This window comes from Megalobrama amblycephala, linkage group LG6, assembly GCF_018812025.1.
Source record: "Megalobrama amblycephala isolate DHTTF-2021 linkage group LG6, ASM1881202v1, whole genome shotgun sequence".
Lineage (NCBI taxonomy): Eukaryota > Metazoa > Chordata > Actinopteri > Cypriniformes > Xenocyprididae > Megalobrama > Megalobrama amblycephala.
In genome coordinates, this window is record NC_063049.1 from 32,381,040 (window position 1) to 32,407,966 (window position 26,927).

Here is a 26,927-nt window from a genome sequence, read left to right on the forward strand (position 1 = left end):
CTTTGATTTAAAAAAAAAAAAATATTTTGCAAAATTCAAGCTTTTATTAAAAAAAAAAAAAAAAAAAAAAAAATCAATCAACCAAAATCTAACTCAATGTTTAATTACTAAACTGGTGGTGTTTCTATCCATTCATAAACGTTTAGACATGATGATTTCTCAATTTCGAGTTGATTTCTCAGTATCACACACTATTATTGAATGCAAAAAAAAAGGGTTTGTTTTATCACTCCAGTATTATTTGGATTGGTCGATGTATACTGTTTCATTGTTTGGCTTGTTTTGTTTACATGTAATGTTACGTAAGCACCTTGTGGTGTCAGGATTAGTCTATAGCGCGTATGCGTGACATCATTTATATATTTCCCAAGAGTAACTTAGCCCTGCTATTGATTTTTCTTCTTCTTCTTCTTCTTCTTCTTCCATTTTTGGGACTTTGTAAGTACCGGGGCACCTTTAATGAATTCTTCCAGTCCCCGTTGCAGTCATGGGCAGCTCTGCTGAGAGGCGCTGTTGGACAGCAGATCGAAGCGCGTGTGGAAGGAGCGGCCCGTCACACGGTCCGCCGTCAGTCAGAGCGCGTGGAGCCGCAGAAGGTGGAACTGTCCAGTGCTGATGCTCAAGGTGCTCTCGGCTTTAGCTCCTATCAGCCACCGCCAACGACAATAACATTGTCGTTAAGTGATTATATGATATCACGTAACATATTTAAAACTGTGTCCAGGAGTTGTATATTTTATCTGAGACTGTTTTCAGTTTCAAAGCTTCTTTCGCCCAGCCAATGGGAATGGACCGTACGGGCTGAACGGCTGGCAAGCATCGAGACATTTTGATTGTTTGATTGATGCATTCCTCTGCAGACTGCTGGGTGGACGACCAGATCTGCTGACCGGAGAGAAAGTTTCGTTTGATAAAATCGGTATCATACACGATGGTGGATGCAGCTGAATGTTGTGTGAAGGTGATGTGCCGATTCAGGCCACTTAACGAATCGGAAATCACCAGAGGTGACAAATACATACCGAAATTCAAAGGAGAAGACACCGTGGTGATAGCGGTAAGATGGCTTTAGAGTCTACAGATGTTAAGACGGACAGAAAGTCCTTAAATCTTTTTTCTCACGATCTAATTTTCTTTATCTGTGCAGAAGATGATATATATGATGTAACTTTAGATAAATATAGCCTATCACTCTATTGTGACTCATTAATGTGATCATTTCATATCTGTCTGGGTGAATCATACTCCGATGGCTCTTTCATTTTCTTCTGAATTCACTAAGTCAGGACTTGCTCGTACAACGTTTTTTTTTCTTCTTTAGACAGTCAAAAATATCATTTGCAAAGCAAACTATTTTCATTTGAATAATTGCTGCGCTTTGAGTTATTTATATTGCAGTAAGCATTATACCATCGAACATGCTTTCTTTTGCGAATTTGTTTTAATTTTGTAGTTTTAATCATATAGGATTGGCTACATAGAACTATTGAACATTCATTTAATTGCCTAAAAATATACAGGACAGTATGGGGTATGTTGTCACAACAGAACTGGATATTACATAACCTTTTAGATGCTTTTCAGCTAAATTTAAAATAGTTACTGTATGAAACACAAAACAAACCATTTTAAAGGTACAAACATGTCAAACATTATTAACAAATATTATATTTAATAAATTGCACATTGTCTAAAATGCATGTGGCAATTTGCCAAGAACCTGGTATTAATGATAAAATAAACATTGCCCAGAAATCACAATTAAACTTTTCAATTTCAGTTTATCTTCATTATATAGATGACTCTTGTCTGAATGTACTTTGTGTTCACTCAACATATATAACAGTAATATTGAAATTTTAGTTCGGAGGACATAATTCACAAAAATATTCTCCTACTCATTGTTTTCATGTCTCACCACAATAACTTTGTTTAGCCTATAATATCATAATTTTCTTAATGGCCACCAGTTGTGTCAGGTTTTTGTCATAATAATTTAGAATGGCAAGTCATCTCTCACATTTGATGTAATTTCTTTTGTCTAATTCAATTTCACACTTGAAAAAATTCTTGCTGAATGAATTTATGAATGCAGATGTAGAGTGCTTGTCGGCCATGTGCAAGTCTTTTACTTTTAGGGTTGGAAATGTTTGTGGTTACTTTGGAAGATACATGCTTATTATGGGTCAGACTCTTCATTTATCTTTTAATAACACAATTAAATTAAAGAGCATTTGATACCTGGAATGCCGAGTCTGAAGGACTGTGTTTGTGTGGGTGTGTGACATGCTATAAATAAGCTGGAGTGTCAACACAGTAAGATACTGATGGTTTTTATGTTTTACAGTAAACCTCCAGAAATCCCTTGTGCAAACACAATAGCCCATATTATCTGACCCATTGAAATGTTAATCAGCATTACCATGCCTAATCTGCCCACAAAATCGAGCGTAGCAGGTATTAGACTTCTGCTTCTAATGTAAATTCTCTTTAATGGTGCCCTGCAGGCTCTGCGCAGCCGGATGGTCCTAATGCCAGACATTTAGCTTTAGGATACAAGTGTGATTTTGAATGGCGATCTGGTTAATATATGTACATTTATTACTGTCAACGTTAAACTACCTGCATCTCATTAGTGTCTGTTGTTTAGTAGTGAATCTTTTTGTGTGGTGTCACAGAAAGACTAATCTTAGCTTTAACGCAACAGATTGGAAACGGTCAATAAAATCAAATTCATTTGTGGGGGAAGGGTGAATTTCACACCTCCTCCCCCAACATCTCTGATGAGCTAGAAATAAAAATGAAATATCTATCTATCTATCTATCTATCTATCTATCTATCTATCTGTCTTTATTGTCTACCTGTCTGTATTTAATTTATGAAACTTATTCTGCAAAATAACTTTATATTATGCAAAAGAATATTTGGTCATTTAAGAATCTTAAATATCAACTTCTGCACCTTGAAATTTAATTTTAAATCAGCCTCTGAATTATTGATTAAAATGTATTCATATAATATGGACTTAAAATGTGATTAAAAAAATTGAGTATTTATAATTATTAGTAAAAGTATTATAGTTTTATAATCAGTGGCATAATAATATTATTTGTTATTAATATATATATATATTCTTTTACTCACTAATTCATCAAAAAATTCAGCAACTTAAAAAAATTAAGAAAATAATTTATCTTACAATATAATTATTTCTTTAAATATTTATATGTTATTTAAAAATAAGTAAAGAGATTACATGGTTTGTGTATAAACTCCTTAAATGACTGCAGGGAGATTTATAGGACAGTTTGTGACAGTGAGAAATCACTAATCATTTGCAGCATGTCAGTATTTGATGTTTTTTGCTTTATGTGGTTTGTCTGGTCAGCAGTGTTTAATATGGGTGGAAACGTCTTATTATATGTGCAAGGCCACAAAGAGGCCCAGGGCTCCTGGAACTAATTTACGTTGCCGTAGTGACAGAGGTGCCATTTGAGGGGCCAGGGCTGGCAGGGAACGGTTAGGCTGATTTAGTGGAATATTTAAGCAAGTCCACAGAGGATTGGGGCAATCTTGTTTGACACGCGCATAGTCACATTCATGTTGCTGGTAGAAACCCTTTTAGTTGACTGTATTTCTTATTGACATCACCTTATGCACCACCTGGAAACATAATTACTGCATTATTAGATGTATTTGTGATGCACATAGTTTATTTGAATACTGCATGCAGTCTGCTATTTCTATTCTACGAACCCATCTGAAATGGACAGGAAAAGATGCATTATCCTTTCAAGCATTTCTTCAGGAAGTAGACAATATAGGTTTTTGATTGAAGCTGGTAAAATACTAAGCACTCTTGGAAAAGCCTTGATGGTCCCTAGATAGTGCATAAATTATTGACTTAAAGAACGCGTTGTCCTAAACAAACACATGCTTTTATATACAGCTTGTGTTTGTGTTTATAAAGGATATTGTTCAGACTGCGGCACATGGGTGATCGTCATATGCAAGATTTAGTGTACATGTCATTGTCTACTTTTACAAAGTTTCATCTGAGATATTTGCTAAATGTATGATCATTTTAAAAATATATCTGCATTTTGACCACAGTTTTCTGGTAATAATTTTTTTTATTAGAATTATTCTGTATTACAGAAATGAATTGCATAAGAATATTTGTCACAGAAAAGATTGCCTAAAAGAAAGGAGAGAGATGGAAGGAAGATATTATTGTCATCATTCCTTCCTTGCAATCATGTTATTCTCCTCCACTATTGGCCAGGAGACAGGTGCTGACTGTTAGCCAATCAGTGCATTTCTTTCCGGGTGAGATGTAGTTTCCGTGGTGACGGTCTGAGTTTGAGCAACAGCTCTCATTTGTGTCTCAGTGGGGTTGCTTGACCCCTACCTGCTTAATCAAACAGACAGACAGAGAAATCATGTGTCTGTGTGAACGCTGCAGTACTGTTGTCTGCATGCCTTACACAGATAATCAACAGGGCAAATGCATGGCTATTTCGGATATTTTATTTAGTCTGTTTTAGGTCACCTGGTTTGTATGTTAGACTTATTGATGTAAAAGTAAGGCATAGAATAGATCTTGAACTGTGTAGGTCTCTCTCTCTCTCTCTCTCTCCCTCCATCCCTCTTTCTCTATATCTCTTCCCATATGGAGAGTGTATCTGTGTGCATATGGGCAAAGGAGGATGTGAAAAAACTGCTGTCAGCACTCAGTACATGAGCTCCCCATGATATCTGTGCACATATAAACATAACACGGTCATACTTTATATTAGGTGACTTACAAAAAAAAAAGTTAGGTGCAATGTATTTTTTGCGATTATGTTTTATTGCTATTAAGGTGGGATACGGGTACGGTTAGGACTGGTTTGGTGGTAGGGTAAGGGTGGGTTAAGGTGTAAGGAAGAGTCAACAGTTAATTTTAGATGTAATTACAGAAGTTAATTACAGCTGTAATTACATGCAGGTATGTTATAATGTAATTTGTATATACACAATGAATGCATTGTATCAAATGATTAATTTAAATGTTAGTTAAAGACACTTAAAGGGATAGTTCACCCAAAAATGAAAATTTGATGTTTATCTGCTTATCCCCAGTGCATCCAAGATGTAGGTGACTTTTATTCTTCAGTAGAACACAAATGATGATTTTTAACTCCAACCACTGCCGTCTGTCAGTCAAATAATGGGAGTGAATGGGAACTTGGATCAATAAGAGTCGAAAAACCTTGCATAGACAAATCCAAATTAAACCCGCGGCTCGTGACAGCACTCGCTTAGTGAGGTCTGATCGCGCTCTGACAATGGAAGTGATGTCTAGCACTCATTGAAGTATATGCGCGAGACATCACTGCCGTTGTCAGAGCGCGATTAGACCTCACTAAATGAGTGCAGAACGCAGTTGGTCATAGTGGTGTTTTAGAGGTAAAAAATGATATAAATACTGTTTCTCGCACAAACCGATCGTTTCATGTCTTAGGACATCAATGTGTCGTCACGAGCCGCAGGGTTTAATTTGTATTTGTCTATGCAAGGTTTTTCGACTCTTATTGGTCCAAGTTCCCATTCACTCCCATTATTTGACTGACAGACGGCGACAGTTGGAGTTAAAAATCATCATTTGTGTTCTACTGAAGAAACCAAGTCACCTACATCTTGGATGTGCTTGGGGGTAAGCAGATAAACATCAAATTTTCATTTTTGGGTAAACTATCCCTTTAATATAAAAAGAATGCTAATGCTAAATAATGCTAATGCTGGCTAATGCTAAATATCATATCTTGGTTAGGTGATTTTGTACTATATGTACAGTAAAAGACAGAAAAATCCTAAAATAACTATCCAGCTTACTATTACTTATTTAAATGTTTTTGTCTAAACAAAAGTTCAAGCATAGTGGTTAAATGTAAATGATAGATTATCTTTAAAAACTAAAAAGCAGAAATGTAATACAAAATTGTAACATTTTTAGAGATAAATTAAAGATACGATACATATAAATACACAAAAATATGTTTGAAAAAAAAAGAATGGCTGAGTAACAATTAAAAACAGTAGAGGAGAAAGTATTTCTGTGCTACAATTCGAACAGAATTGCAAAAGCTTTTGTAGTAATGGCTGTTTGCAAACAAATTTCCAACACTTTTCCTATCTTAGCATTAGTAATTTATAGGCCCAGTTTCACAGACAAGGCTTAGATTAAGCCAGGATTAGGCCTTAGTCCAACTAGGACATTTAAGTAGCTTTTATAAACATGTCTTGGAGAGAGAAAAAAAACATTACTGGTGTGCATCTTGAGACAAAACAATGGCACTGACATATTTAAAGATATGTCAGTGCAAGTTGCTTTCAGTTAAGACAACTCAGACATGCATTTTAGTCTAGGACTTGGCTAAAGCCTTGTCTGTGAAACCGGGCAATAGTTTACATAATTGTTAAAAAAATTTCACTGCACATAGTTATTATTTCTCATTGCACAGCAGTTTCAAAGTCTCCAGATCTTAGCAGCAGGTTCAGGCTTCAGCTCAGAGAATCAAAACAAAAGAGAGGGATTTGTTGGGGCTCAATAAGATTGACTGGCTGTTGGGGGATGGGCTGTATTCATCACAAGGTCCCTCTTATTTTCTCTTTAACAATGTATACCGCTGAAATCCTCTGGGGAACTTCATAAATAGCTGTTAGTAGAATTGGTGCAGCGTCAGCAAAAGAAAGAGGCACTTGGTCCATTTATGAGACTGACCTCTTGTAGCAATAATAAAATAATTCACAAATGAATATGATATATAAAATATATAAAAACTTAAAATAATCAAAACTTAAGAGAAAAACTCACTGATAAACATCCAGCTTTTTTAATTAGATGTCTAATTATTCGTAAACACTGTATGTGAATCTATTCAATACGTCGTTCCTCTATACTGTGTGTGTTGTTATGAAACACTTGGAGCAATTGTCAGTTTCAGCAAAATAAAAGGGGGGTCTGATTTACTCCACATTCACATATAGTACATTTCATTTACAAGCTCTGTATCTTTCATTATTGCGTTTTAAAGCTTGAAACTAAATTTTAAAGGTGCCCTAGAATTAAAAATTGAATTTATCCATGATCCATGATATCATGATATTTTTAGTGATATTTGTAAATTGTCTTTCTAAATGTTTCGTTAGCATGTTGCTAATGTACTGTTAAATGTGGTTAAAGTTACCATCGTTTCTTACTGTATTCACGGAGACAAGACTGTCGTTATTTTCATTTTTTAAACACTTGCAGTCTGTATAATGCACAAACACAACTTCATTCTTTATAAATCTATCCAACAGTGTGTAATGTTAGCTTTAGCCATGGAGCACCATCAAACTCATTCAGAATCAAATGTAAACATCCAAATAAACACTGTACTTACGCGATTAGACATGCTGCATGACAAACACTTTGTAAAGATCCATTTTGAGAGTTATATTAGCTGTGTGAACTTTGTTTATGCTGTTTAAGGCAAGTGCGAGCTCGGGGGGCGGGGAGCACGAGAATTTAAAGGGGCCGCGCGCTGAATCGGCGCATTAAGGCAGTTAAAAAAATGAATTAAAAAAAATCTATGGGGTATTTTGAGCTGAAACTTCACAGAAACATTCAAGGGACACCTTAGACTTATATTACATCTTTTAAAAAGACGTTCTATGGCACCTTTAATGATATTTTCTATCAGAGATAAGAACCATTTTTATAGACATAGATACAGAGATATGAATCATCTTTTGAACTATTGTACTTATTAAGACCTGTTCGTTACTTGTATCTTGAGTCTAATCTGTTTGTCTTTTTAGGGCAAGCCTTATATCTTTGACCGAGTCCTTCCTCCAAACACGACACAAGAACAAGTATATGATGCCTGTGCCAAACAGATTGTTAAAGGTTGTATAATGTATAGTTGCATGAACAAGTAAAGGTTAAATTATACAAACCTGGAAAGAAATGAAAATGTTTGAAAGTTGAAACATGAATCTTGTATTTCAGATGTACTGGGTGGCTATAATGGGACCATCTTTGCTTATGGCCAAACCTCATCTGGAAAGACTCACACAATGGAGGTAAGGCAGAAAAACTATTATATCATATAACGATAGGTATCAAGTTCACAAATTTCTTATAGTTATATAATAATTAAATAACCTTTCAGCACATGTACGGTGAGAAAGTCACAGTGCTCAGTCACAAAATGCTCTAGATGAATATCTCTCAGCATCTTTTATGAAACGACTGAAATGCCAAACTGCTGCAACAGCTGAAAAATGCCACTTGACTGCAGGCGTTGCCTGGAAACAGCCTGCGCTTTCAGCAAGCGTTTTGAATATAAAGTCAATAAATTCAGTTATTTGAAAAATGTTTCTGAAAATGAATCACTTTGTAACCACTGAAAGGTGCAAATTAGCATGCCAAACAGGATGTCCTCATACATCCCTCAGAGAGAATACTGACATCCTTATTTAAAAATCACATTACACACATATAGCACAGTAGATTTTTAATTTTAATTGTCCTCTATAACATGCGCACAGGGCCAGCTCCATAACCCCCAGCTGATGGGCATCATCCCTCGCATCGCCCAGGACATCTTTGACCACATCTACTCTATGGATGAGAACCTGGAGTTCCATATCAAGGTATGGACCCTTTTCACACACTGGGATGACACATTTCCACGGTTAACATTTTTTATTATATTTTCTCTTGTAAAAAACGTAATGTACAGTTATAAGACTATACTTTGTTATATTATTTTGGCATTACATTTCAGAAAGTAGTTAACGCTGATGTGTGAGCGTTTCTAACACAACGGCTGAGAGAGTGATGGCAAATGAGTGACGGTCTCTACATTTTTTTCCTCTTTTAAAAAGTCATAGAAGTGCTATCATGTATTTTATCATTTTCTATTAGATCAAAAGGTAATGCATAAATTATATTTGTTGTAATTTTCGTTCACCATTATAGTTTACCCAACTATGACAACTTTCACTTCTTAAACCCCCGTAAATGTGTAAAAGGTCCATTAGGAGCGGAAATTAAATCTGCATGTGAAACCATCAACTATTATATTGTTTTTAATAATATGCACATATTAATAAATAGAAAAAAATATATTAAGCTTAAATGTCTAGAAAAATGATATATTAGAATGTATCTCTGATATACAGTAGATTCAGTTACAGGGTATGTTAATAAAGTATTGGACTGTTTTGATATCATGACCATTAATATAGAACTAAATCAATTAGTTTCAAAGTACAAAGTCACTTTTTAAATGTATTAATATTTTGTTGCATAATTTTTTTTTTTTTTTTTTTTTTTTTTTTAAATTAACGGCTACCCCTTTATCACAGGTCTCTTATTTTGAAATCTACCTGGACAAAATCAGAGACTTGCTTGATGGTGAGATAAAAAAACAATCACACTCTTCTTCATAGTATTAAGATTCTTTTAAAAAATAATATTAATGCTATCTTTTATTTTATGGTGTAAATTAAATTTGTGCTGTCTAATCCTAAAGTTTCCAAAACCAACCTGGCTGTACATGAGGATAAGAACCGGGTGCCCTTTGTCAAGGTAGGACAGATGCACATTATAGTGTTTTTCAGACCCAGATATGAAGCAAGCACTTCCTTGATGTGTTGAGTCTTTTGATGCTGTTCCATTGCCAGGGTTGCACAGAGCGGTTTGTGTCCAGTCCAGAGGATGTCATGGATGTGATCGACGAGGGTAAATCCAATCGTCATGTGGCTGTCACAAGTGAGTGACTATTTAACCTCATTTCCCTGATATAATACATCACATTCTGAATCAAACATAACTAATATACAGTGCTGTTATCTTGTGTTACACTGTTTTTACCCTAACACACGGTCCTCTGATGTTACATTGTGTTACAGACATGAATGAGCACAGCTCCCGCAGTCACAGCATTTTCCTCATTAATATTAAGCAGGAGAATGTGGAGACAGAGAAGAAATTGAGTGGAAAACTGTATCTGGTGGATCTTGCAGGAAGTGAAAAGGCATGTTTTTATTGATTTATTTGTTCTTCTGATTTTTTCCTTTCTTTTTGTTTGGCAAAATCTCTCTCTCTCTCTCTATCTCTCTCTCTCTCTCTCTCTCTCTCTCTCTCTATATATATATATATATATATATATATATATATATTATTGTATGTTTTTGTGTTGTTGTTTTTTTTAAATCCTGTCTTTGGTATTCCACTATATATTATCAGTAATTATGGTTTGTGGAATTATTGTTCAGAATCCCTGACAGAGTCATAATAAAATCTACAAAATAGATTTGAGAATGATATAATATCTCCACTCTCTCTCTTCACCTCTCTGTGTCTCTCTCTGTCTCTCACAGGTCAGTAAAACTGGAGCAGAAGGATCTGTGTTGGACGAGGCTAAAAATATCAATAAGTCTCTCTCTGCTCTGGGGAACGTCATCTCAGCCCTGGCTGAAGGAACCGTAAGTGCTCAGCCGGTCTCATCTACCCAGATGTTTTTTTTTTCTTCCTCTTTCTCTCTTTTCTCTGAAATGCTAATCATCTTCCGTACATAATCTAGGCCATGTGTACACCTCACACAGTACAAAGCAATAAGTTTGCTTTATAAATTATTTATTGTCTTGTCCTATCTTTCTCATTACAGAAAACCCATGTGCCCTACAGAGATAGTAAAATGACCAGGATCCTACAGGACTCTTTGGGTGGGAACTGCAGAACCACCATCGTCATCTGCTGCTCTCCCTCTGTATTTAATGAGGCTGAGACCAAATCCACTCTCATGTTTGGTCAGAGGTGAAGCCATATTTCTCCTAAAATTAAGAAAGTCTGAAATTCAGTGCTGCTGCATATTTGCAACAAATATGTGCATATGCAAATAATTTCCACCGTACTCTCTTTCACACAGGGCCAAAACAATCAAAAACACAGTTTCTGTAAACATGGAGCTCACAGCTGAGGAATGGAAGAAGAAATATGAGAAAGAGAAAGAGAAGACCAGAGGTCTGAAAATCATCATCCAGCGGCTAGAAAATGAGCTCAAAAGATGGCGAAAAGGTAAAGAGAGAAGACAGAGAACACACACTTTGCTGTTACAGACTGAAAAATATGTAACTGATTAGAAAGCGATTTTTATTGAATTCAATGTTTAATAGTTTTATTATTATATATTGTTGTTTATTAGGATGCTGAGAAACATTTCACTGGAATGATGCTTGACATTTGAAGTGGTTGCTTTGAAAATACTGTAACGGTTGAGAAGATGCGTATCATTTGGTTTTCTGCAGAGGCCAGTCTATTTTTGATGTAATTGTCCTAACAAAAGCTTTGTTTTCCTGATTTGAGTTCTGAAATTGACCCCTACAATGAGAGGAGCCAGTTATTTCTTTCTCCTCTGTTTGTTTAAGACTTATTAAGGCCATAGACAGTTTTTGTTTTTGAGTAGAATAATGATGTTTCCAAAGAGGAAATTAAGTTATTCAATAGTATATGTAAATATATTGTTATATTGATGGAAACTTGACACAGATTGGCCTTCATGTAAACCATGTGTGTACTGATGACAAGAATCCACAATAATTGGCCATGATAAATACCAATTAGCACTAGTTATTCAGACTGTGGAGGGAAAAACACATAATGATTCTAAACAGAAGGCCTGTCATTAAGTGAATGCATGTTTGCTACAAAGCACTAATGTATATGGCTGAATATATTCATTTTCAGTTATCTATTCAGCCTCAGACCTCAGTCTTTACTTTTATTTCTCCTTCTGTGAATACTGAGATGTTTTTATCATTCTCTAAGTATCACTTTCTCTCTCATGCATCCTCATGAATAGGTTTTTATTTCTTTGTCAGTGTTATCAGCTCCCTCCACCTCTACAGCACAATAAAACACACAGATGCTGATTTGAAGATTTCTCCCCCATCTCAGATTTATAAAGCCTAGAGAATAACTGTCGCTCTCTGACTCTTTGAGCAGCTGTTCTTTCATTTACATCCAGTCAGTGTTTCTTATCATCAGGTTCCTGAATGCCTTGTTCTTTTTATTAGTTAAAGGTGCCCTAGAACCAGTTTTTACAAGATGTAATATAAGTCTAAGGTGTCCCCTGAATGTGTCTGTGAAGTTTAAGCTCAAAATAATTTTTAATTAATTTTTTTAACTGCCTATTTTGGGGCATCATTAACTATGCACCGATTCAGGCTGCGGCCCCTTTAAATCGCACGCTCCCTGCCCCCCCGAGCTCTCGACTATAATACAGTGTATTTACAAAGTTCACACAGCTAATATAACCCTCAAATGGATCTTTACAAGATGTTCATCATGCATACTGCATGTATGCGTCGGATCATGTGAGTATAGTATTTATTTGGATGTTTACATTTGATTCTGAATGAGTTTGATAGTGCTTTGTGGCTAAAGCTAACATTACACACTGTTGAATACAGTAAGAAACGATGGTAACTTTAACCACATTTAACAGTACATTAGCAACATGCTAACGAAACATTTAGAAAAACAATTCACAAATATCATTAAAAATATCATGATATCATGGATCATGTCAGTTATTATCGCTCCATCTGCCATTTTTCGCTATTGTTCTTGCTTGCTTACCTAGTCTGATGATTCAGCTGTGCACAGATCCAGACGTTAATACTGGCTTGTCTAATGCCTTGAACATGGGCTGGCATATGCAAATATTGGGGTCATACATATTAATGATCCCGACTGTTACATAACAGTCGGTGTTATGTTGAGATTCGCCTGTTTTTCGGAGGTATTTTAAACAAATGAGATTTACATAAGAAGGAGGAAACAATGGTGTTTGAAACTCAATGTATGTCTTTTCCATGTACTGAACTCTTGTTATTCAACTATGCCAAGGTAAATTAAATTTTTGATTCTAGGGCACCTTTAAGAAACCAGTGCTTTATTTTATTTTATTTATTTTATTTTATTTTATTTTATTTTATTTTATTTTATTTTATTTTATTTTATTTTATTTTATTTTATTTTATTTTATTTTATTTTATTTTATTTTATTTTATTTTACGTCCAGTCAGTGTTTATGTCAAGTCAGTGTTTCTTATCATCATGTTTCCAGGACTGTTTCCTGAATGTCGTGTTCTTTTTATTAGTTAAGGAACCAGTGCTATTTTATTTTATTTTATTTTATTTTATTTTATTTTATTTTATTTTATTTTATTTTATTTTATTTTATTTTATTTTATTTTATTTTATTTTATTTTATTTTATTTTATTTTATTTTATTTTATTTTATTTTATTATTTTATTTTATTTTATTTTATTTTACGTCCAGTCAGTGTTTATGTCAAGACAATGTTTCTTATCATCAGGTTTCCAGGACTGTTTCCTGAATGCCTTGTTCTTTTTATTAGTTAAGAAACCAGTGCTTTATTTTATTTTATTTTATTTTATTTTATTTTATTTTATTTTATTTTATTTTATTTTATTTTATTTTATTTTATTTTATTTTATTTTATTTTATTTTATTTTATTTTATTTTATTTTATTTTATTTTAATGTCCAGTCAGTGTTTATGTCAAATCAATGTTTCTTATCATGAGGTTTCCAGGACTGTTTCCTGAATGCCTTGTTTTTTTTATTAGTTAAGAAACCAGGGCTTTTTTTTTTTTTATCCAAAGCCTTGTTAAAATGAATAAAGGGGTACTTTTTTACTGCTGCAGTTGTGTTGGACTGACATCTTTCACTTCTTTATCTTCAGGTGAGACTGTACCTGTTGATGAGCAGCACAGCAGTAAAGAATCAAAGAATTCAGAAGCCGCTCCCATAATTGACACTTCGGCTCCTCCCCCTGAGCCTCTTTCTGATTCAGAGAAAACCCAGTATGAGGAGCTGATCAATGACCTATATCAGCAGCTAGACGACAAGGTGATAAATACCTCTCACACGCTGTTAAAAATGTGCATCGGGAAGTGCAAGCCTCACAATTCACTTCCTCTCTTTTTCCCTCTTTCACCACAGGATGATGAGATCAACCAGCACAGTCAGCTGGCAGAGAACCTGAAGCAGCAGATGGTGGATCAGGATGAGGTGAGCTCAGCTCAATAGTGGCAATATAGAGCTGAACACTCGACAATTTATGATGTCACACATGTCTTCCCATGATGCTTTGCCTAAAATGGATCTGAAATTGAAACTAGAAAGAGCCATGGAACAGCTTTACCTTATTAAACATGCATAGGCAATGGAATATGTTTATCCAAACAAGTGCTTGAGGTAATTATTAGTTTAAAATAATATATGTGTCTTGTTGAGCTCACTGCATATACTTATAAAAATTCCCATCTGGTACAAAGAGTATCTGACATGTGGCAGCAAAGCAAAATTGCTCCTAATTATACAGGTAGAAATGAAAGACATTTAAATATAAATGTTCCCATGGAAACAGTTCTGCAGTATCTCTTTTCTTCTCTTTTGAAACACTTGGACATACCTTTGTATTACCATATTTCTGCATCTGTATCAGTTTTGCTGTTTATTTGAATGAAATCTTACTGATCAACATTACAGTGACCATTCTTCTTATGATCTGCTAACTGATATCTTTTACTTCCATGTGAGGAAATAATGCAGAGCTGTATTTTCAGCATCATTACTCCAGTCTTCAGTGTCACATGATCCTTCAGAAATCATTCTAATATGCTGATTTGTGATGTTTCTGAAGAAACATTTCTTATTATTCTAAATGTTCAAAACAGTTGTGCTGCTTAATATTTTTGTGGAAACCATGACACATTTTTTCAGGATTCTATGATGAATAGAAAATTCAAAAGAACAGCATTTATTAAAAATAGAAACATTTGTAACAATGTAAAATCATTACTGTCACTTTTGATCAGTTTAATGTGTCCTTGCTGAAAAAAAGTATTAAAGGGTTAGTTCACCCAAAAATGAAATTTCTGTAAATAATTACTCACCCTCATGTCGTTCCAAACCCGTAAGACCTTCGTTCATCTTCGGAACACAAATTAAGATATTTTTGATGAAATCCGAGAGGTATATGACTCGTCCATAGACCGCAATATAATCACCACTTCCAAGGTCCATAAAGGTACTAAAGACATTGTTAACATTTTAATGGAAGTATATACTAATGACATCCACAAAGAAACAGTCCTCCGACTAACATAAGTGTGTGACTTCCCCATTCTGCATCCACACAGTTACTGGCATCCACACGGCGTGACTATGAGAAGATCCAGGACGATCTGAGCCGTTTGCAGCATGAGAACGAGGCAGCAAAAGAGGAGGTGAAAGAGGTGCTCCAGGCCTTAGAGGAGCTAGCGGTGAACTACGACCAGAAAAGCCATGAGGTGGAGGAGAGAGGCAAGACAAACCAACAGCTCTCAGAGGAGCTTGTGCAAAAGAGTGTAAGTACAATGAAGAGAATGAAAAGAGAGAAAATAAATATCAGGAAAAGCTCATGTGACTAAAGAATGCATTGATTTTGTCCTGTTATTGTCCTCTAGGCCACTCTGGCTGGTGTGGAGAGGGATCTGTCTGCCCTGCAGGAACTCAGTGGACATCACAAAAAGAGATCAGCAGAGATCCTCGGTCTATTGCTCCGGGACCTCAATGAGATTGGCAGTGTTATTGCCTTGAATGACCACAAGGTAAGAATTCACACCTTCATAAAGAAAGTCTAACTGCACAACACAAAAGCCCAAGAATAATAGACTTATTTACTTACAAAATATATGTATTTTTAGTATTGAGTGCATTATACTTCCTTTTTTATATATTTTTGTTGTAAATTGCTCCTCAATTTTCAACATTATCAAGAATACACACCTCACAAACACATACTAATACAACAAACACATGTGAATATGTGGATATTTACATAAAGCATTTAAAATGTATATATATATACACTATTATTCAAAAGTTTGGTGTGTTTTTGAAAGAAGCCTCTTATGCTCACCAAGGCTGCACCAAGGCTGCATTTATTTGAACAATATTTAATTAAATTAATTTATTAAACACCACGATATTTTTTAGGATTATTTGATGCATAGAAAGTTCAAAAGAACAGCATTGATTTGAAATTGATATTTTTTTGTAACAATGTAAAAGTCTTAATGTCTCTTTTCATGACAAAGCTAATTCATTTAATAAATGAATGGAAACAGACTGAGATCTACGCTGTTTGTTTGGTTTCTCTCTCTTTATTCAGATGGCAGAGATGAACGGAGGAATGGAGGAGGAATTCACCATGGCACGGCTCTTCATCAGTAAGATGAAGTCAGAAGTGAAGTCTCTGGTCAACCGCAGTAAACAGCTTGAGAGCACACAGACAGACACAGTGCGCAAAATGCAGGCCAACGAGAAGGAGCTCGCTTCCTGCCAGCTCCTGATCTCTCAGGTACACATGGCTCCCTCTAGTGGTGATTATAGATCAGAACCCTGTATGAGTGATTCTTCCCTTGGATTTTTTTTTATCTTTCATAATGTCCATTTGGATGGCTTTAAAGGATGCCTTATTATTGCTTTAAACATTTATTCTGAAAACAAATGTAACCGTCAGGAGTCTTTATGGTTTATCAGGAAGACCAGACGTTGGTATGTATGTCATTTCTGAGTGTGTGCTTGCTTTTAATGCACCTAGCATCAGGCAAAGATCAAATCCCTCACAGACTACATGCAGAACATGGAACAGAAGAAGAGACAGCTGGAGGAAAGTCACGACTCACTAATGGAGGAGCTCGCTAAACTCCACGCACAAGGTGTACACGATCTACGATGCATTGTTTTACAAAATAATGTTTGATTTCGATCTAGAACAAGCACAACATGTTCCTTTGACAGTGATTTCACTGTATTAAAAGAGTCTAATTGTTTTGATTTGTTTTGATTTCATACAGAAAAGATGCATGAGGTGTCAGTCATGGATAAGGAAAAGGAACACATGAGCAGGATGCAGGACGCTGAGGAAATGAAGGTGATGAACACAAATACATTTGTCAGATAGACTTAAATTCATGCCATAGGTTGACTTAAAGTTGTCGGGTGCAAACAAGCAGAGCAATGACATTGAGGAACCAACTAATGAATGGCTTACTTACAGTTCTATCTGGATATTAAACTAGGATAGAAGAAAGTATTTAAGGATATTTTAAGCAATATAGATACTCTAAAAGGCCTATTTTGCTGCATAAATAAGACATTTTTCTATTATTAAAATCTGTTGTTAAATGTACTGGTGCTGGTCATATAATTAGAATATCATCAAAAAGTTGATTTATTTCACTAATTCCATTCAAAAAGTGAAACTTGTATATTATATTCATTCATTACACAGAGACTGATATATTTAAAATGTTTATTTCTTTTAATTTTGATGATTATAACTGACAACTAAGGAAAATCCCAAATTCAGTATCTCAGAAAATACACCTGGTGCCACACTCTAATCAGCTAATTAACTCAAAACACCTGCAAAGGCCTTTAAATGGTCTCTCAGTCAAGTTCTGTAGGCTACACCATCATGGGGAAGACTGCTGACTTGACAGTTGTCCAAAAGACGACCATTGACACCTTGCACAAGGAGGGCAAGACACAAAAGGTCATTGCAAAAGAGGCTGGCTGTTCACAGAGCTTTGTGTCCAAGCACATTAATAGAGAGGCGAAGGGAAGGAAAAGATGTGGTAGAAAAGAGTGTACAAGCAATAGGGATAACCGCAACCTGGAGAGGATTGTGAAACAAAACCCATTCAAAAATGTGGGGGAGATTCACAAAGAGTGGACTGCAGCTGGAGTCAGTGCTTCAAGAACCACTACGCACAGACGTATACAAGACATGGGTTTCAGCTGTCGTATTCCTTGTGTCAAGCTACTCTTGAACAACAGACAGTGTCAGAAGCGTCTAAAGACAAAAAGGACTGGACTGCTGCTGAGTGGTCCAAAGTTATGTTCTCTGATGAAAGTAAATTTAGCATTTCCTTTGGAAATCAGGGTCCCAGAGTCTGGAGGAAGAGAAAAGAGGCACACAATCCACGTTGCTTGAGGTCCAGTGTAAAGTTTTCACAGTCAGTGATGGTTTGGGGTGCCATGTCATCTGCTGGTGTTGGTCCACTGGGTTTTCTGAGGTCCAAGGTCAACGTAGCCGTATACCAGGAAGTTTTAGAGCACTTCATGCTTCCTGCTGCTGACCAACTTTATGGAGATGCAGATTTCATTTTCCAACAGGACTTGGCACCTGCACACAGTGCCAAAGCTACCAGTACCTGGTTTAAGGACCATGGTATCCCTGTTCTTAATTGGAAAGCAAACTCACCTGACCTTAACCCCATAGAAAATCTATGGGGTATTGTGAAGAGGAAGATGCGATATGCCAGACCCAACAATGCAGAAGAGCTGAAGGCCACTATCAAAGCAACCTGGGCTCTCATAACACCTGAGCAGTGCCACAGATTGATCAATTCCATGCCACGCCACATTTCTTCAGTAATTCAGGAGCCCCAACTAAGTATTGAGTGCTGTACATGCTCATACTTTTCATGTTCATACTTTTCAGTTGGCCAAGATTTCTAAAAATCCTTTCTTTGTATTGGTCTTAAGTAATATTCTAATTTTCTGAGATACTGAATTTGGGATTTTCCTTAGTTGTCAGTTATAATCATCAAAATTAAAAGAAATAAACATTTGAAATATATCAGTCTGTGTGTAATGAATGAATATAATATACAAGTTTCACTTTTTTGAATGGAATTAGTGAAATAAATCAACTTTTTGATGATATTCTAATTATATGACAAGCACCTGTATAACACTCTACACAAAATTACCCTAGAAGATTCACATAGACACTGCCATATAAGTGCCATTTATATTCATATGAGCTGAAATATGTATATTCTCTGTTTATCTGCATGTAGAAAGCCCTGGAACAGCAGATGGAAAGCCACAGAGAGGCTCATCAGAAACAGCTCTCGCGTCTGCGAGATGAGATTGAAGAGAAACAGAGGATCTTGGATGAGCTTAAGGAGTAAGAGCTTAATTTCACTAATCATCGTCACTTAAATAGTTAAATATTATTAAAGGTGCTAAAGAGGATGTTTTATTTTATACATTTTTGCAATATTACTTGAAACTGTCTTTACTAACTGATAAAAGACTATTTATTAGGTGCACTGAAAGGAATAATAGTAATATACATCATCTGTGCACGAGGTAGGGCCTTAAAAACATCAGCCCTCTGGCTTATCAATCACTGCCATTACGTTCCTTGTGAGAGACGTGCGAGACGTGCGCGGCTGCGCGCTCCGGTAACTTTCCACACTCTACAGGCGCCGCATGCAATGTTTTTGTCAGGAGACAGGAGTAACAACTGCAGATTATGAGTTACCTGCGGTGAGTCCAACATAATTAATCCACTAACACGACACAGCGAATGCCGGTGGTAAACACTCGTGTTCCAATACTCGTGCACAAGTTTTAGGAGGCGTTCCCTCGAAATGAGCTGTGAAGGAGGGGGGGTTGTTCTTATGCATGCGCTCATTTCAAAAACTCACTAACAGTCTTTGGTTTCTCAGTCAACGAAAAGATCCTCTTTAGCACTTAATATTATGGTATTAATTTGGATTTTTTTGTGAAAAGCTTTTTTTTCCAATTCATCTGATTGTGACTAGCATTAGTAAAAATCATTACTCATCAATTTATTCAATAATATCCTGTTATCTGATGTCAGTGTGAACCAGGCTCTTCAGCTTGAAAAGAAGCAGCTCCTGTCTGGCTATGAAAAGCTCAAACAGGAGGATCAGAAGAAGGACGAAAGACTGCAGAAGCTTGTGTGAGTCAACTGCTCATATTGTTTAGGGGAGATTAAAGGTGCAGTAAGCGATTTCTGAGGAACACTGTTGATATTTGAAATCAACTCAAACAAACACTCTCCTCCCTTCATTGCTCCGCCCCCAAAATTCACAAATACACAATACAAGAGTGGATGTGTCTTTATCATAGCTGAAGTGAAGCAAAATAAATGCTTCGCAAAAAAAATGAATAAAAATAAAGCGAATATAACGAACAAGGAAGGAAGAACAAAAAGAACAAGAAGAACAAAAAATTAACATGGAGTATAGGGGTGTCCCCGACTACGGATTTACATAGTCGAATCAGATTCAAATCAAATTGCCTATAGTCGAATCAATCATATTTGTGTGAGGGGGGTCCACTATCCACTAGATAGTGCGCACAAACACTTTCCACGCTCAAGGCCAAAGGAGTATAGGCTACTTTGAAAGGCTCACGCGCTCAACTTTGCACGAGATGGAGCGGGACGCGGAAAATTATGTAAGGCCTATACCCGCTGCTTAAGACAACTTTAATTTTCTTTCACATACAGCACAGAGAAACAACTTTCTAATAAAGTGACAAACTGCCTGTCAAGTGATAGATGAAACTCACAATGACTTTTTATCTTTGTTAAACTGAAATGAAAGGCAATGTGGATAAACATTCACAGCCACAATGTACAGAACACCACACAAAGATATAAAAACTTTAAATAAATAAGAAAACAGATTAATGAAAACATTTTGGATTAATAAACCTATATATATATATATATATATATATATATATATATATATATATATATATATATATATATATATATATAAATAACTGCAGAAAGGCCACACTGCAGATAGGTTTGCATTTCACATGTCGGCAAATCAAATTAAATCGGCTAAATAGCCTGTGCCAGCAAGCTTTAACTCTATAGCGCAACATCGATGCACCGAAAATCAACCAAAAATTAATTTACAGAATTGAATTAGAACAGAATATACCATTCTAATAAATAAAAATAATCATAATAAAAAAAATGAAATAGTCATAATCAAGTCACATGCGCAAAATGCCTAAAGTGCAGGGGAACATATATTCAAAACATAAGCCATAAATAGTTAAATTAGATAACCCAGAGTGATCAATAAATAAATTAAAATTAAAGCAATTATTAAAATAATGAAAGTATAGCCAGAATTGTCAACTTTGTCTTTTTAACTGCAGAGACAATAAACACTAAACTGGAGTGGCAGTCTTTTTAGCTAAACATTCACAGCATCCAAAAATCAAATTAGAAATGTTTTGAAATTACTTGTTGCCTACCTGATCGGAAAATCATCCTGTGTCCGTTTGAGTCTGTTCAAATAGTGCGCTAGTCAACTTCGTTAACGCTGGCCGGCAGAAGTGTTTGTCGTTGTTGAGTGGTAGGACATGAGCTGTTGGCACAACTTGCATCTTACTTTTATTGGATCTTGTGCATCCAATTCTAAACTTTAGATTTTCTTATCCCAGACATTGTTAAAGATTTAATCCCTGCCGCCAAGATGCTCCTCTGTCGGTCACGGATCATGGAAAGTGAAACTTAATTCTGGCACAGAGGTGGTTGGATTTATTCATGCACATTAAAAATATTTATTCTTTTCACATTTTTATTTACAGCATTATCATAATAGGCTGTATATTAACTTATTGGGAGAAAACCCACGGTAGGTCTATGTAAAATCAGATATTGAACACCCCCATATATAGTCTCATAACACCTCTGCAAAGATTTGACTGTGAGATTGGTAGCCGAATCAGGCTCCTCCTATCGAAGCATTGAATTGTCGACTATTTAGGGTCACCCCTAAAAGAATATATACAAGCAAGAGTTGGTTGTTAGTTGCCAGAAGCACACACATTCCAGACAAAAAAAATTATACTCAAAAATGTCCTGTTGTTATAGCTAACATTACAACAACAGTTAGTTAGGAGGGAAAAAAAACGCAATCTCTGTGTCCATTTTTAGGTCTCTCCAGCACTGGAAAGCTTTTCTATTCTATTAACACGGTCCTCAAGCTTTTTCCTGATACACTTTTTTCAGTAATTTTCCTCTGACCTTTTCTCTTTTGTAATGCATCACATCAATCTCTCTTTCAACAGTCTTTCTTCAAATCTCCCTCTTGCTCACTCTCTCTCCTCCCCCATCATGAGTGTATACGTCCCCTACTGCTGATTGGCTACAAGTGTGTTGTGCTGCTCGATCTGATCCACATTCAACAGCGTTTCTCAGAAATAGCTTACTTTAACTTGAGCGGCTAAAATGACAAATACTGTAAAAAAAAATATGTTTGTCAGGCATTTGTAGCTCTGTGCTATTTAGTAAAGATACATTTTGGTCAAATTTGTTATCAATTTTGTTTTAATTAGTTTGCTGAATGAAAAGAGGGAGCAAGCCAAAGAAGATCTCAAAGGTCTGGAAGAGACTGTGGTAAGATTTCAATTCCCAGCATTCCCTGAGTTTGTCTTTGAGTCTCTCTCTGAGTAGTTCACCTTGAATATGTATAGCTGTTGTTTTTATACATAGTAGTTTTTTTAGATCACTGTTCATGCTGTTCTCTCTTCCACAAGGCCAAAGAGCTCCAGACTCTCCAAAACCTGCGTAAGCTGTTCATCCAGGACATCAATAGTCGCATTGGGCGAGTGAGTATCCAAAACAAATAATGTTCCCTTCATTTATGAGTTTACTTTTTTCATCTTGACTTTGTGATCTAGTATTCTCTGAACAACAGCTGCCAACTACTGTTTTTAATGATACAAAACTAGACAATATTAAGGAAAGACATTAAGGCAATCGTTGTTGTTGTTGTTGTTGGGGGGTTTTTTTTTATGCACTGGCCAATTTTGACATTTTGGGCTATTTTGCTTCCAAAACATGTGTTCTTTCAGACTTGTGGATAGAAATATCCAAAATACACATTTGAGGTTTTTTTTTTTTTTTTTTTTTTTTTTTACATATTAACTATAGATCAAGTATCTATATCTAGAGATTAGTAGCATCTGTAGATTTCAATTACAATACATATCTTTAAAGGCTTTTTCTCATGCACTGAGCCAGAAATCTCCTTTCAGTTACACCAAACTTTCCACTTTTATTCCTATCTAGAGTCAAAAGGCTTTTGCAAAGGGGTTTGTTCATATATCATTTGCCTGATTTGTACATTTAATTCTTAAAACATGATGAAAATCTGTTGTTTTTGACAATACATTGACAAAATGATGACAGTATTTTTTTGATTTATGGAGTAATAAAAAAAGAGATATCCAAAATCCCCTCTGTAATAACTTTTAGCTCTAATATGTGAACAAAATAAACCAAGAATTCTAAACTGTGCTTGGCTTTGTCCAATGTTCAGATTTCTGTTCTGAAAATGTATGCAAATTAGTGCAAATTTAATTTGAGAATGTATTATTTGCATATTTAAACATAACCTTTCAGAAAAATTGCAATACAAAACAATACATTTTCTTAATTTAAATAAAGTATGGTGATATCAGTATTGGTTAACATTTGTATTCACCTGTGGTGCAAATACATTTCTGTTTTGTAGAGTATGGAGTTGGACACTGATGAATCTGGGGGAAGTCTGGCACAAAAACAGAAAATAATTTTCCTGGAGAACAACCTGGAACAGCTCACTAAAGTCCACAAGCAGGTTTTTGCAATAATATAATATAATATAATATAATATAATATAATAAAGTAATTCTGACTATAGTTGTCTATTTTCTGCAATTTCTGTATAAATCTGTAGCTGGTACGTGATAATGCAGACTTAAGATGTGAGCTGCCCAAACTGGAGAAGCGCCTGCGTGCAACTGCTGAGCGTGTGAAGATCCTGGAGTCTGCTCTGAGAGAGGCCAAAGAAAGTGCCATGAGAGACCGTAAGAAGTACCAGCAGGAGGTGGACCGCATCAAGGAGGTCATCCAAGCCAAGAATCAGGCCAGGAGGAACCACATTGCACAGATCGGTCAGAGCTGCTTCTACTTCAGTTTTCAATGTTGCATTCTATCCAGTAGAGGGCGCCACATACTCAATAGTACCACATTGTCTCCTGTTACCTGATGACCAAATACTCTCATGCATTGCTGCATATGTCTCCCATATTGCATACTAATTTACTTTAGATTCTCTCTGTAAGTTAAAAGTATTTTAAATACATCTCATTTTGAACCACGCTGTTTCTTGTAGCTAAGCCTATTCGTGCTGGACATCATCACCCAGTGGCTTCTGCCTCACCGGGCCACGGTGTCAGAGGGGGTGTCCCAAGCCCACGACGACACCACCAGCACCAACCGCAGCACCACCAACAGCAGCAGCAGCAGCAGCAGTACCATCACAGGAACAAGTGAAAAACATACCACGTAAGTTTGTTTTAAACAGCCTTTTGTTGCTTTTCCTGCTTCAACAATATGTATTGCTTAAAGTTATGGAGTCATGTTCCATCAGAACATGCATGTTTTTTCTTCTTAATTTGACTTTGGAACAAGCTGTTGTGATTCTGTTTGGCTTAATGTCGAAATTAATGGGTCAGTGCTGATTAGGTTTCAGCAGCATGTGATGCATTTGAGAAAGTGCAAGTGACTAGTTGGAAAGTTGCGGTGTTACATTAGTTACTGTGCCAATTGTTTGACAAAGATGGAGCGGCATGGTTATAATAGATACAAAAGATCTGTGCCCGAATGCTTGGGAAAGTCAGTGAACGGTGTCTTGTGCCATCTGGCATTCATTGAAATGTTGTCAGAGTTTATGGATCTATTTCAGGGTGGGTCACTTTTGTTTACCTAGTCATGAACTTTCTTCGTGTTTTGGGTGGCAAGAATGTTGGCAATATAATGTTTAGGGTGCTGAAATGTTTACTAATATTTTTTTCCTGACAGGATTCCTTGCAACATGGTGTGTCTAACTTTTTACACTTCCAACAGGGGAGAGAAAATGACAAGTTCGATACCTGTCAGCACATCTTTCCATTCCAGCTATGTGTGGCAACAAGAAGACGTCTTTTTCCAATGCAGTGTTTTCCATTAGCTGAAGGGGAAAGAAAGAGCTACTGTCATCTTTTACGAAGACTTTTCAAGTTTACTTCCTGTCCTTACCATGACCTCCTCCATGCATTCATCCTGTTTAAGTTAACTCCCTTCTTCCCTCCGTTTCTTCATCAGCCCTGAATGGAGATGTGAGACCTGTGGACTCATCAATGAATAAACAAACCCAGACCCACACACTAAGACTAAAGGATATTGTCTTTTGAACAGATAGAAGAGCTATTTCATTGCGACTTTTTCTCTCTTCTTCTTCCTCTCTTTGGCTATTTTCTGCCCCTATTTGCTTTGTATTCGAAAGTCTTCAGTGTTGGAATTATATTCTGATTACAGTAATTAAGCTCGTCTTTCATCACATATGCCAGGTTAGTTTCCAAAGTAGGAAGCTTTGAAAGATGAAAAGTTGTCACAAAAATCAGAATTGGAAGTTTTTACAACCTCAGGAGTAACGGAGCCTTTCTGTGGTTCTTTTAATTGGCACTAATTCTTTCAGACTTAATGGCTATTGAGAACATGCAGTGACATGACTGGAATGTAGTTTAGGAACACACACATTGCTTCAAGCATAATTTGTCAAGATTTATAATAACTGATATTACTGGATGTTAATTTTTATATTAATTTATTTTTGTATTCATTGTTAAGTATTGGAATTGAGTTTATTTTACTTGCATCTTGTCTTTTTAGATTATTTTAAGTTCCTCACATTAGAACCAGGTCATCCTGTGTACATGTTTTTATACAGATATCGGTGCTTTGAAAATATTCTTTACTGTAATTTATAGGTGCTCTGGAGCAAACAACAACTGTAAAACATCAGTAGTAATACCACATTAGTGGTAAAAACCTGGAATCATTTGAAGATTTCTTTGTCATTTATTCTTGTTACTTAAACTAACCTGTTTTAAAGGGCATGAAATGCAATCATTTAAAGAAAGCCAAAGGCAGACATTAGAGCTTCACAAATGAATAGATCAGATACGTTTAAGAAAGCAAATGTGGAGAGATTTTACAGCTGATTGTTTATTTGCTATTTATGTGCTCATTTAATTAAAAATTTTATATAATTGTATCATTATTTATTATTCTTGATGTCATTAAAATATGAAAGATGAAGGATTTTTTTTAAAAGAATGAGAGAGAGACTTTTTGAAGAAACACAAATATTGTTTCAACAGGTAAACCATGCTATCATGCCATAGCTATTTACAATCCTTTGCTAATATAAAAAATGTTGCCTATTAACTGTCTGGTGTTAATTGTCTCTGGTAAGCTTTTGAGTCTATGTGCTCAGCTTTGTTTCTTATCACTTGTTACTACATCAGTACATGAAAATGTTAATATGATGAAAACAAAATCTGTAAAGACTGACCAACTCCATGAAAAGTGTTCTTGTGGGATGTTGTGAACTGACAAAGAAAAACATACAATCACAGAAATTCATCTTTGGTTCCATTTGAGGATCTCCTCTGGCAAACGAACTTTTGTTCATCACTGAAATAAGTAGTTTTTCCTGTTTAGAAGATCTTCTAATGTAAAGTACACAAAGCCTGTAACTTAACAAGGTGTAGTGTTTTTGTATGTCCTTGGACTGTTTTTCCATGTAGCTCTATGGTGGTGAGTTACTGTACTGCACACAGAGACCTCTTAAAAATGTGTTTGTCTTCAGGTTCTTGTTCACAAGTGTTTCAAAAGTTTCTGAAATGTGCTATGAACTTTACCTCAGCAGTGTCTGGAGCATCTGAAAATGAGATCACAGAACATGGAATGAACTTCAGTTGCTTTGTAGGAGAAGGAAGTGCCACAACATGGATATGAAATGGTTGCTAATGTTTGTTCACGCAAGCACACGTGTTATGGATAACAGGGTTTCAGCTACAGAGTGTGACACTTATTTATCAGATATTGGTGTGGAATAAATAAAAGTTTACTAAATGTATCTT

At 35.7% G+C, this 26,927-nt stretch overlaps 1 protein-coding gene across 1 annotated transcript; it reads left to right on the forward strand.

The window, feature by feature from the left end:
• Nucleotides 1-284: 284 nt before the first annotated feature.
• Nucleotides 285-26,923, forward strand: kif5c (kinesin family member 5C). The gene is made up of 26 exons (XM_048194080.1): nucleotides 285-1,057; nucleotides 7,850-7,937; nucleotides 8,040-8,113; nucleotides 8,582-8,686; nucleotides 9,404-9,452; nucleotides 9,571-9,626; nucleotides 9,722-9,809; nucleotides 9,950-10,074; nucleotides 10,421-10,525; nucleotides 10,708-10,856; nucleotides 10,969-11,117; nucleotides 13,813-13,979; nucleotides 14,073-14,141; nucleotides 15,275-15,481; nucleotides 15,581-15,724; nucleotides 16,288-16,476; nucleotides 16,720-16,837; nucleotides 16,976-17,052; nucleotides 18,989-19,098; nucleotides 19,801-19,902; nucleotides 22,311-22,371; nucleotides 22,512-22,583; nucleotides 23,492-23,596; nucleotides 23,696-23,912; nucleotides 24,134-24,306; nucleotides 24,868-26,923. The coding sequence occupies exons 1-25, from the start codon at nucleotides 932-934 to the stop codon at nucleotides 24,292-24,294; spliced, it is 2,913 nt and encodes a 970-aa protein (XP_048050037.1). The 5' UTR covers nucleotides 285-931; the 3' UTR covers nucleotides 24,295-24,306; nucleotides 24,868-26,923.
• The last annotated feature ends 4 nt before the right edge of the window (nucleotides 26,924-26,927 follow it).